Source organism: Poecilia mexicana, unplaced genomic scaffold (assembly GCF_051168715.1).
Source record: "Poecilia mexicana isolate PSO_F unplaced genomic scaffold, ASM5116871v1 scaffold_20, whole genome shotgun sequence".
NCBI lineage: Eukaryota > Metazoa > Chordata > Actinopteri > Cyprinodontiformes > Poeciliidae > Poecilia > Poecilia mexicana.
The window spans coordinates 14,791,917-14,804,977 of NW_028263389.1; the positions used below are offsets into that span (position 1 = coordinate 14,791,917).

General features: G+C 37.4%; 2 protein-coding genes across 2 annotated transcripts in view; both read right to left on the minus strand.

Annotated features, from left to right (window-relative positions):
* LOC148153410 (uncharacterized) overlaps nucleotides 1-13,061 on the minus strand; it is a 440,640-nt gene that overhangs the window by 345,842 nt on the left and 81,737 nt on the right. The window lies entirely within an intron of this gene.
* ptprn2 (protein tyrosine phosphatase receptor type N2) overlaps nucleotides 1-13,061 on the minus strand; it is a 33,895-nt gene that overhangs the window by 16,126 nt on the left and 4,708 nt on the right. The window contains exons 2-4 of the mRNA XM_014998715.2: nucleotides 8,868-9,015; nucleotides 6,933-7,006; nucleotides 3,178-3,255 (exon numbers count right to left, since the gene is read on the minus strand). Of these exons, the coding sequence (XP_014854201.2) occupies nucleotides 3,178-3,255; nucleotides 6,933-7,006; nucleotides 8,868-9,015 (300 nt within the window). The remainder of the gene's footprint in view (nucleotides 1-3,177; nucleotides 3,256-6,932; nucleotides 7,007-8,867; nucleotides 9,016-13,061) is intronic.

Consider the following 13,061-nt stretch of genomic DNA (forward strand, 5'->3'; position numbering starts at 1 on the left):
GGTGAAAGTGTTTCTTTTCAGTCCTGCAACAAACCAACGTTCACCATACTGAATAATGAATAGCTGTACATTCTGCAAGTCAATCAAACTTTATGTGTTGCTTTGTTATTTTGTGCTTAGTTAGGAAAGATTATGAGTTGAGTTCATTGCCTAAGAAACAAATATATAAACAAAGTTTTCATTCATACGGAAAAAGGAAGCATAGAAGCAGATAGTCCTAAAAAATTAGGATATCCCATGAAATATTTAGATTTTTCTGAGGAAATGCTTTAATATCCAATTCAATTTTCTTTTCTTTTATATTTCTAACATGTAGAGTAGAATTGTTTACTTGTAGCAAGAAGGTCCTGGATTCGACTCCTAGCCTTGGGTCTTTCTGCTTGTTCTCCCTGTGCATGCATAGGTTCTCTCTGGGTAGTCCAGTTTTCTCACACAGTCCAAAAGCGTGATTGTTAGGACAATTTCTCTCTCTGAAAGATGTGAGTGTGTGCACATGGTTGTCTTTGCTGTGTCTTTCTGTTGCCCTGTGATGCATTGGCAACCTGTCCAAGGTTTACCCCGTCTCTTGCCTAACGACAGCTACAGAGAGGAACCAGCCCATGATATTGAATGGTTAAAAAATGGATAGATGGATATTTTGTGAAAAGTATGTGATTTAACTTCAGGTACCCTTTACAAACTAAGCTTTTTTATTCATTAAACAAAAAGATTACAAAAAGAAACTTGAATTCAAGAAAAGGTAGAACTCCAGTGACTAGTAACTTCACTTTGGATAAAATAACTTGGCTGAAATGACTTAAGTCACTTCTCCAGATCTACCAGTCTCTGAGGAAAGTTTGTTTCAATCCCCACCTTTAGTTGTGAGATGTTTAAGCGATTTCTTGTAGGTATGTATCAAAAACAACAACAGCAGGGCTTTGACTTTGTCAGTTTGTACTTTTCCATCTCTTAGTCTTCAGGCAGTCCTTGGTGGTTTGGCTGGAACGTCTTGGGTCACTATCATGTTATAGAGCCCGGTTCTGTTTCATCTCATCTATTTTGCAGGTGACATCAGATTTTCATCAAGCACCCCCAGAGTTCATGGTGGATTCTGTGATGGTAGGGTGGCCAAGTGCTGAAACAAACTATCCCCAAAGCTATGACACTTCCATTGCTATGACTCGAAGTAAGTAAGTTCTTTATCTTCAGGTTTCCAAACAAGTAAATGTCTGTAGAAATAAATTTGTTCCACAAGTCTTGGCATCCATTTCCTTCAGTTGAAAGTTTCTATTTTTGTTGGAGAGCAAACGTTTCCTGCTTACTCACCTCCCACAGAAGTTACACTATTACAGGTTTCTTCTGGGTACTGTTTTTCTAGTGCAAAGGACAAGACCACTCTAAATTTGCTGCTCTCTTCAAGCCCCAAACACCTCCTTCCAAACTAAAACTCAGCACCGTCGCGATTATCCAAAATGAGTTCAGCCTCCGATGCAGAGTGCAGGACCAGCTGGTCCACCAGGATTTATGCCTCTCACTTCCACAGCCCGGTCACGTCTATGTGGAGTCACTTCACCATATGGAGGTGATGGACCCACTAATTACTACAGTGCTGTCCTATTAACACAGAAGAATGCTATTTGGCAACCGTGCATCATTTAAGGCGCACTTCAACACAACCTGACATGTTTTATGACGGCCTCCATATGCAGTAATTGATGGGGAGAATTTATTTACATTCACAGACAAGGTGAGAAATGGCTCTCAGATATAACGCAAATATGAGCTAATACCAGCACCATTTAACTCGTACATACAATAGTTTTGCTTTTATCATAATTTAATGATCCTGTTTGTTTTCAAGATGTCCAGTGATGATCATTTAAATTCTTGTTTTTGTTATGATGATAAAATAAAATCATGTAAATGGATACATGTATACAGTTCACCTGAAGAAACATACAAAAAAACTAATCTGTGATGTAAACATGTAAAAACAAGCAGTCCTAGTTGAATTTTTCTGACTTTTCCTCATATAATCCCCTATGCAATATTGTACAAATGTATCAGTCAGGAGAGGGGTACAAATAATTACACAGAATGAATTTATATAACATGCACAGCAGTGATATTACGAAAACTGTAAATTTGTACAGATTTACTGAAAAGACAATATATAAACTGATCAGGGAGGCGAATGGCAGCCCTGAAGGACGTGCAGGAGTTTCTAAAAATACTACTTGTATTTAACATGTGACAGCATTCCACTGTACGGTCAACATGTCTAAGCTAAGGAGTAAAAATGTGGGACAAAAGTATTTACTTCCAAGAAAACTTCCAGGCCTGGGGGAAAAAAACCCCAAACCTTTTGGGAGAATAGGTTATCGGGCTGATGAAATAAAACTTAACCTTTTAGCCACTATTCCAAAAACCTACACTGAGCATAATCACATCATGCACAGTGAAATGTAGCATCTTCATGTTCTGTGATTAACTTTCGTTAGATAAAATCCAAAAATTTATTTCTGTCCAAAGCCTTCAAGAGTCAGCTAGAATTCTTAAAGATCCAAATTCACATAAGAATGAATTTTGACAAAAAATGATCAGGGATTATTTTCTGTTTATGTTTAATACAAGGCAACTTGGGGTAAAACTTGAGATCCCACACTGACTTGCTGGCTATGTGCAAGCCTTTCTACTTCACATCAAGAGCACAAAACTGTGATGTCAGAGTCCTTTCTCCATAGCCAACATGACAAAAGCCCCTTCAGGAAGTATTTAGATGCAGCCACATAAAAAGGGTTTAAATTACAAAGAAACAGTAACAGAAGTGACTCTACTGTACCAGAGCAGTTCTAAACCCAACCCCCTTCAAAAACACTACCTGCCAATGTCACAGTAAAACTTAGTCATATGTCTTATTTGCTGTGTATCCCTGAATGAAGTGTAGCAGAAAGGGTCAATAAACCCTCATGATGCTGACAGTTTGAAAAAGTCATGCAACCGGCAGGGAAAATAAGAACTCTTGTCCACGTTAAGTCACACCACATGCCAAAAGACGTCCATGAGCTCAACCCAACATTTCTTCTGCTGTTACTTCATTGATCCTCCCTTATCTGCATATACTGAGAATGACAAAAACCCACAGAGCTCTTTTTACTGCAGAAAAGTAAATGTGAAAAATAAAAATAAAAGCCATACCTGCCAAAAGTCTGCCACAGTGGAAGCAAGTGGCCCCTGGGCGGCAATGTAAGTGGGATTGCGAGGGTCGTGATCCATCTGGGAGAGGAAGAGCAAAGGATGTGAGACAAAAAAATTCAGTCTGATTTCATCAAAGCTTCAATATGGGTGAAGAAACACACAAACATCGACTGAAAGAAACCCACTTTTCCAATCTTTCTTATAACTTATAACTGCAAACGTTACATACGGAGAAGAGGGCAACATATAGACACTGAACTTTCCCTGTGAGCACTTCCAAAGCTTATGATGCAACAGATCTTTTTTGAAGTTTATGATTGGAAAAAAGCTGCAAATCTGGTGGCTAATCTGACTTTATACACCTGATTTTCAATGAGATTTTGCTTATTAGTATTTTCACATGCACACCCTCGCTCCAGCACTTTGTAGAACGGCTTCAAAGCCAAGAAGTGGCTGAGATGAGGGAGACCCATGATGAAAATTAAGGAGTGGGATTTATTGTGAGAATGTAGTGAGGCTTCGTTCCCTACCTGCATATTAAATATGTATTTTTATATCCAAGCATCAAGAGAGGTTTCTCTGCACCTATTTAAGAAAAATAATTATCAGCAGAACAATAATTCTGTAAATATTTGTAGAATAACAATGAGGTCTTATTAATACATGTTTAACTTTCTGAATGAAGTTTGACAAAAAGTTTTTAGGACATCTAAAAGTGAATTCTTTGACTTTTCAACCAACCAGTGAGACTAAACAGTCACTCAGTTACAACATTTAAAAAACTGTATTAACTTGAAGCGCAATCAGGGAACTGCTAAATCAAGATCCGCTACATAATTTTTGCTTTCTGCCTACTTTGACGTTGGCTCTCACCATCAAAAGCAAAACAATTTAGGAGTATTTTTTCCTCTGCCTCAGTGCATAGCTGTTCTCTCTGGGCAACTGGAATTCATTTTAAAGCTCTGAAATGCTGAAAATGCAAAAAAAAAAAAAAAAAAAAAAAAAAAGTGTATAATTATTTTTAAAGGATTTTAAGATGTGCAATTTAAGGTTCCATAAAATGGAATATTACTGGAGTAACCTCAGTTTTCTCTGGCACAATGTTGCCCCTCTCTCACCAGTGATTCTGCACTGCTGGTCAGCTGGCTGAAAGAAAGTTACTAAAATTTACTGGAAAAACAATGTTGACCGTTTTTAAATTTTATTTAGTGAATTGCAAACAGCAAATCTGCCAAGTAGGTGACTGAAGACTAGCTACCACAGCCTGACAAGTTAAGCTACTAATATCAGCTTGTTGTTTATGGAAGGAAAAAGTAATTAAAAAAAGGCTCTGCTCTGCAAAAACACAACAAAAAATTGGTCTTAAATTACATACAAGCCATAACTATGTTGCTTAGTTCCCCCTTCGTCCTTCCTGATTAAAATTCCTCAAATACATTAGACACAAAAAAAAAACCTAAAAAAAAAAAAATCCACAGAAATAAAACGGCGATGCCAAATGCGAGCCACTCGCTTCAGCCAATCTCAAGGATGCAGGCCCTGCTGTAGCTATTGCGCCTGCATCCTAACATGAATACTAAAGCAGAAACATGAAAGAGGAAAGAGCAGCCCTGCATTTCAGCTGTGGTTCCCTGTGCCGTTGTGGAATGAAGATAGACTGCAACAAAAGAGAAATGCAAAGAAGTGCTCCTTTGGCTTCGAGTGAAATTGCTTGGACAGAAAACGGCTCAAACGAAACATCTGCTCCAGGAGAAACATCTTAGCTTTCACACACCGTGCCTTGATCCTGCTTTTCTGTAAGATAGAGGGGTTGGACAGTAAATGGCTGCTAAGCTCAACCCAGAGTCCCAGACAAAAAAAAAAAAAAAAAAAAAAAAAAAACGTTGGGTGGAAACTGCTGAAATTTTGCAAAAAATGCCAAGACGAGGGTTGTGTCTGCACTTTCCTTTGAACTATTCCTCACCCTAATGATGCTGTACATCCAGGATCTCTCGCATCATTCGTGGTCGAGACTTTGCCTTTTTTTTTTTGTTTTTTTTGGCCTTTTTTCTAATGCTAGATGTCACCCTGTGCTCAGCAAGGAGCACAGATACACTCCCCTCCCCCGCGTGACCTTTGATTCCCAGAACGAAGTGCCAGATTATTTACTGAAAGCCCCCTGAAGTAAATTAGAAAGAAGAAGTCACGGCAACAGGCACAATTATTACAGTTTTTCTCAGGTCAGACCCTTTTGTGCTGCAATTACTGTCCTTTCATTCTCATATTGCCGCATACCCCAATACTTCAAACATATTCTTTAAACCATAACTAAGGTGTCTTGGAGAACTTTTCTAATCCTTCTAATCAAGAGATACGCTCATTGATTCACCACCAATCGGAATCAACCCATTTCCCTTCGATTGGCTCAAAATGGTACTTAGCAAAAATCAAATTGAAAATAAAAAAAAAATCTCTGTTCTAATGTAAATCTTTACAAACTTCTATTCCAGACTGATGAACTCAGTGACAATTTTACCAACTATGAAATTAAATGTTGCACCCTGACACTGTTTTAAGACAAACATAAGATAAACATAGCTCTATGAATATGCTGGTACATAGTCAAGTGGTATAAACAGGTCTCCATTGTTGGTTTCTGAAGAGTAATAGGCTTTTAGAGCAGCTGTGTGTGTGTGTGTGTGTGTGTGTGTGTGTGCGCCATCCTCATCTGTCGGCTAAGGAAAATTTTGGCACTGTATTTGAAATGCATAGCTTCCTGTTCACTTTGATGGAATCCCTTCTCGGTGGCCTCGGGGGAAATCATGGCTGACAATATTTTTTGGGGAAAAGAAAAAAAACAAACAAACAAAAAAAAAAAACCATACAGACACATAAAAAAAAGTCGTAGCGTTCTCCAATATGGAGCTCTTTCTGTATTTGCATGGGATGTGTTTTGTCAGTCAGAAAATGTGGAATTTTTCATGAGTGACAGTGGAAAGCAAGGTATTGGTTGTAAACGTGATGTGACAACTTCACTGGTGCTTGCTGTATGGAATATAAAAGAAAACGGATCAGCAACAATTTAATCCAGGTAGCAAGTTACAGCTGCAAAATAATTTGCAGTCCTTTAAAACCAAAAAAACCCAAAAAAAAACCATAAGCCTTCTCCACATTTTCTCACATTATAATCACAAACCTGTCTGTAATCTATTCAAATTTAATGTCATAAACTAATACAAAGTTGTAAATAACTGACAAAAACTGATTTTCACATGTTTTAACATATGAAACTCTGAAGAGTGTTTTGTTTGAATTAGCTGCCTTCACCCCTTAATACAAGCCATTGCAAAAAATAAATAAATAAAAAAATTAACTCTTTCGAAAACAAAATGTGTTAGTTGCGCAAAACAGACAACACTGTGGCGACATAATGCTGTCCGGATGCTTTTCTTCAGCATTAGTCGACAGAGGACCATCTTAGATGTAAATCTGTTATAGAATGCAAATAAGTTGAGATGTGCACCCATAATGAGCCATTCTGAAAAGGCTTCCTCTTGTGTTAGAATGGCCCAATCAAAGTCCAGATCTAAATCTGAGGTTAGAAATGAATGTTCCTATAATTCTTCCATTCAATCTGATTGGACGTCTTCACAATTATGTACTGTTTTGTGTTGATCTGTCACATTAAATGTGTCAGGACTGTGATTGTTTCATGTCAGAATGTGAAACAGGTGTGAGCATTGGCATGTAGTGCAACTAAAATAAGCACTACTTACTATGGGACTGGCATTGATGTAATCCGAGTTGCTGTGGTTGTTCTCCGATTTCAAGGTGATCCGGGAATGATCATCTGAAATGAAGATGCATAATTCATCTGTACAAGTTTCAACATCCTTTCCTTCCTGCACAGCAACTGCAGGATTTTTGAACAGCAGCACCAGAACATGAAAACTGAAGGACGTTCAGTTTCACCAGAGTTTCATCAGACACAAAAACACACACAAGGTGTCTCCAAACCTCTCCCTTCACCCTAAATAAAAGATTTTTTTGACCCTAACAAGGTTTGGTTTTAATCTGTCAAACTGACATTTCTAAACAATGCCAACTTGAAAAAAGCCTCGAGATTAAATTTGCAACGAAGACAAATTCACTTTTGCTAATTAAGACACAGTGTTGAATTTAAAAGATACTTACAAATAGGCACGATTAAAACTTAGTCAACATTCATTTGGCTCAACCCTAAATAATATCCTACATTGATGTTTAATAAATGTTTTTTTTAAGTAGATCTGCACTAATTTGGATATATATTTTTTTACACATTTGGTAAAAAATCTCAGTCCAGATGGGCTCTGAAATACCAACTAAAAGACTGAGATATTTATGCCATGCCAGTAGGTGGCAATAATGTTACCACTGACATCAAAACTCAGAGGAAGAACATCCTCGACAGACTGAAGTACTGCTGGGCTAAAGATTCTTTCAAAATCATGAAGTTTGTCACATTATTTTTGCTTTACACAGATTTTTTTCATTGATATATGATTAACAATAAGAAGAAAATCACCATCAAAAGCAGAATCATGTTATACATATATTACAGATTATTTCAAAGGTGCTAAATAATTGCAGGAGTCGCCCCCACTGGCCATTAGAGGACGTGGATTTACTTTTTCACGTCAACACTTTTAGCCATCTTTTGCTAAAAGTCATGGTTTTTCCTTTGCTAAGTTCATCACCTTTACCTTAACTCTTTAAAGAGGTCCTTGATCTAAATAGGAACCTGTAGCGTTTCAGATGGTAAGATGAATTTTTAAAAACCTGCTAAACTGAATACTACAAAGCAGAGATTTAGTATCTTAGAAAACACAGCAATAAGAAACAAAATAGAGACAGTACCGGGAACACACAGGGGAAAAAAAACACTCAACTAAGAACAAAACTAAGTAAAATGGAAGAAAATAGAACAGAAACAAATCTTAATCCATTTGGGCAACTTGTGATTAGTCAGACTGGAATGTCTCTGAAAGTAGAAACAAAGAATCTTCTTTTTTTTCCTTGCATTTTGCATTTCTCTAAATGAATGAATAGTTGTTAGGATTATTATTTATTGTTTTTTGTTTTAAATAAGCCAGTGATGCTTTTGCTTGCCAGACTTATAGCTGTGACCAACTGTCACTGCAACTGCTTCCTACAGTATCCACCCCCCCCCCCACCAAAAAAAAAGGGTCCCTGATGCCACATTTGTATAAAAACAAACTTAAATGGAGGTTTTTCAAGGGCTGTTCAGCCAACTTGTAGTCAAGACTTTGACTTTGTCACTCTCACTGCCATAACAAGAAGATACAGCTTCATATCACATTTAATTTTATTAATACAGTACAAAGTGTTTTAAAGACACTTAGGGTACATATATATATATGTAGACGGAGACAGATTTTCAAGGAGGGATTTATAAAGTAAGTGTAATAGACGCTTTTTGGCAAGACAGCTGCCAGTGATTGTTTGCTTTGGAAGCATATTTTCCAAAGTATTGTTCTGGCCTGTTTATCAGTCTGCTTTTATACTCCATCTGTTTAAAGAAAGTGATGCAAACACATTGCTGACCCTTCATTCTTCCCATCTTGGACATGATAGAGACACTTTCACAAGCCAAACAGAACAACACCAACAAAAACGAAAAGAAAGTAACAGATCTGAGGCAAACTTACAAACGACCACGGCATCAGCTCGGTTCCTCTTGGAGTTCTGTTCGCCTTGGCCCACGCTGCAGGCGCTGGGCTCGGCCTGGTAGGAGCACAGCGCCTCCCACTCGCGCTCCAGACGGTTCTTGTTCTTCAAGTGGTCCTCCATGTACGACTGGAGGGAGAACGGAGAGACCATTTTAAACAAGAAGCCAGAGCAAAAAGGAAAAAAAAAAAAATAATAATCATTTTCTACCTGCGGTTTCAAGTCATTGCTTATTGTTGTGTATCAATCAAAATTCTAAAAATAGTAACCGGACAATAAAAATAGCAAATTATGGTTCCTGAGCAGCTCGGGAAAGAGGAGGAAGATACCGAGGATCAAAGTAGGGAAGGGCGTAATAATGTTGGCATATCTGTGCATGTGTGTTTGACCAAGAAGAAACACACATAGACACACACTCGCACTCATACACACTGACACAATTAGGACTCCTGAAAGGTTTGTCTGCTTTGGAAATACTTCAGGGGTGTTTCAATCACGTCCCTCACTGCTTGCACAGCCGCTGATAAGATTGTCTGCATTTAAGCCGTCGGTTGGAGAAGACAAAATTGAATTCGCTCTAGAGACAAAGATGGAGAAAGAAAAAAGGGGGAGGGGCAAGTAGCAGCCTGCCTGCATGCGCGCGCGCGCACGTCTGTGTGTGTGTGTGTGTGTGTGTGTGTGTGTGTGTGTGTGTGTGTGTGTGTGCATGCATTCTGCTAAACCAGGGCAAGTCTTATGGAGCTTAGAGTTTGTGCTGGCAAGGAGATTCTTATTCTTTTTATTATTTTTTTTAGTGTGGAACATTATTCCTGTATCATGGCTCTCTTCCCGACGGGGGTTAGATGGTTCAGTCCGCCTATTGTGCGAGAGAGAAGATTACAGACTCATAAACTGATGTCAGGGATCAGCTGGCTAATACAATGACAATGATACCCAGATGTGCCGTGTTTTTATCCCGTATTAAGAGCGGTATGGCGGTAGGCCGAGCAAAGAGGTGATGCTCCGCTTTCGCTACATCGAATTCATTCATTCATCCTGCCTGTCAGCCACAAAGAAAATCTTTGAAAAAGGATAGTGACAATTACTTCCAAAAAGATAATCACAAATAAGCTTGTCCGGCAGAATAATAGGCTATTAACCTGTGAGACATCAGGAGTGTAAATTGAGGTGACTTTTCTATAAATTTTCCTCTAAAAATTCTGTTTTTATAACATTCTTGACATACAAACAGGTTTACTGTACTTGTGCAAGTTATGTTCCACAAATTAGGCAACAATATCATTCGGATATGTGGTAAAGGGGTATTTCACAACATTTTAATAGAAAACACCAACAAGAATGAACCAAACTTTCAGTCAGAGATTAGCTGATTGGAAGCTAGAAAAGCAGATCTTTTTACTGGTCAGTGAATGTCCCACACATAAGTACTAAAACGGGCGCTGACAAGATCTGTGGTTTGTATGTTTTTACTTTGGGAACAAGACTCGGTTAGCTATTTTCAGGATCACTGAGGAGTTTAAAAACGGAGCCAAAGAAGGCAGAAAAGCTGCAAGAAGATTCTGGGAAGAAAAGTTTACCTTCTATTTTCTAGCTACTGTTTGTTCAGAAACTGACAGAGAGAGTTCAGGAAAAAAATATGAAGATAAATTCACAGAGGTGGTGCTCCGCTTGTACACTACTATATTTCAATCTGTTGAAGACTCATGTTTGATAATTTATTGTCTACTTTGCAGTCTATTTCATGAAAAGGAGTGGAAGGAATATACTTCTTTTTAGTAGTGTTGTTATTATTATGGGTATTTATGTTCCACAATCTGTGATGCAGAGAGACACAGCTCTAAAACTCTTTTTATTTTAAAAGGCTTTGTTTTACTTTATTATAAAACGTTTTATTATAAAACTTCAATTCTGAATGTTGGTGTAAAGTATTTTCTTGTTATTCATTGTTCTACAATGACATTAGAAGCAGCTAAAATTTGTATCGGAAGGTCAAGTCTTTACAAAATTGGTGATCAGATCCCAGTCACAAAACTTCTTATTAGTGCAAGCTTATTCGCAAACTTAGATTTTCTTTTCTTAAAAATTGTGGAAGATAAAGTTTTATTTCAGCAGCGAATACAACAATATAAAAATAAAGAATTAATTAGTTGGACAAACAAATCAAGTTGTACTGTGTTGAATAAAAGATAAAGGATGTCAGTTCAATATTAATACATTTAAAAGGTCATTTTTGATAGAAATTTTAATTCATGTATCCTCTGAATATATATATATATATATATATATATATATATATATATATATATATATATATATATATATATATATATATATATATATATGTGTATAGTTAAAATGTCTTCACAGAGAACAAAGTGGAAGTGAATTGTTTTGCTTTTGTACACAACTAAAGCTGATTTCTTCACTTGTTATGAACTAAATCCTCTAAAAACAATGATGCACTGCCATGTGGAAGCTGGCATTTTATTCAGCATTGTGGCATTTCATGTTTTTTTTTGGCATCTGAACCAACTTCAAACTCATTTTGTGATCTATTTTTCTTTATTTTCTTTTTAAAGGTTAAAAACAAAAAAATGTGCTGTGTTTGGTATCAAAATCAGTTTAAAGAACTGATCTAAGCTGCGCTTGAGACCAAGAGAGTTGTGAAAAAGAGTTTGACAGAAACTTGCTTGACTTGTTTAAATTCATATAAAAAATTACTTCATTTTCTAAACATGTGAATTTATCAACACTCTCTACATAATAAATTAAACTTAAACTCAAATATTTTTCATCCCCTTCTTTCTTTGCTTCTTATTTATCCAAACCTGGGAAACAACATGGCTTTTCAAGAACCTCGCTTTGAGAAACGGTACAAAAGATTACAAAGATGACACCCTGGCTCTAAAGTCTTTGAAAAAGTCACATTCCCAGAGATTATTGCCGTTGAATAATAATAATAATAATAATGAAAAAATTAATTATTTTGCTGTATCTGAACAAAATCCATCGGTTTTAAACAGTGAATAACGCACGCAAGCTTGCATATGCTGAGTTGGTCGCCTTCTACGCAAAGTGGAATCACTTTTCACTGCACTTTTGTCACCCCACACAAGTACCCTCTGCAGCCCACCTCCCCCTCTGCCGACCAGCATTACATCTCCATGTACTCCATGCATCCAGTCTGAATTGCATCTATTCAACTGATAGCCGCCAAATCGATTGCATTCCAAATTCATAATTTTTTTTGCAAGCTTAATGCGATGCAGCCAGCAGAGCCCCTGTATTCAGTCCTCCGTTTTTTTTTTTTTTTTTTTTTTTTTTAGAAGGGAGGCAGTGGACCGTGGCGTATTCCAGAGACAGGGTAACGAAGGCTTGGTGAATAGTGGGGTTTGAGGAGGGGGGGATTATGTCTGCCAATCAGAGGGCTGGGGATGGGAGGCCTGTGTGTGTCAGGGAAACAATGTCTAATCCTTCCTAAGCAGCGGTCTCCTCGGCAGCAGAGGGATGAAATTGGGATGAAGGCACGACAAGACACAACAGGTAACACGTCCCTGTCGAATTAAAATGCTGCAAGCAGTTTGGGCCGGGGGCTTTATGGTATGATAAGCAGCTGTGAGGCGTGTGGAAAAGAAGGGGGTATTAATGTGCAGAGTGATTTTTGTGCAACAAATAATAGCTGAACAAAAGAGGTCTTAAATGGGAGAGCAAATTGTGTTTTTTTTTGCTCAGGAACTAAATTTAAAACAGGGAAAGCAGAGCATTTTGTTTTTCCTGCTAGGCAAATAATTTATCATTCTGAACAAAAAAGAAAAGAAAAAAAGGGAAAACTGGTAAACAGCAAAGAGCCTGGAGCAACTTATCTATTTTTACAAGATGGGTAAAGTCCATTGGAAGAAAGAACATATTCTAATTTTTTCATGTTACAACCTCACACCGCAAAGGTCCATGCATTTCTGAGGTGTTTTATTTGGAGAACTAGCAGAAAATAATCCTTAATTGTCAAGTGGAACATAAACAATGGATGGTTTTTATAATTTAAGCTGAAATTAAATCTAAAAAAAAAACAGAGGTGTACATGTGTATTCAGCTAAAACCTATCACAGCTGCAAATCTTTTAGGGTATGTCTCTAACACATTTGCTCATTTAAAAAATGAAGCTTTGAACGTTCTTT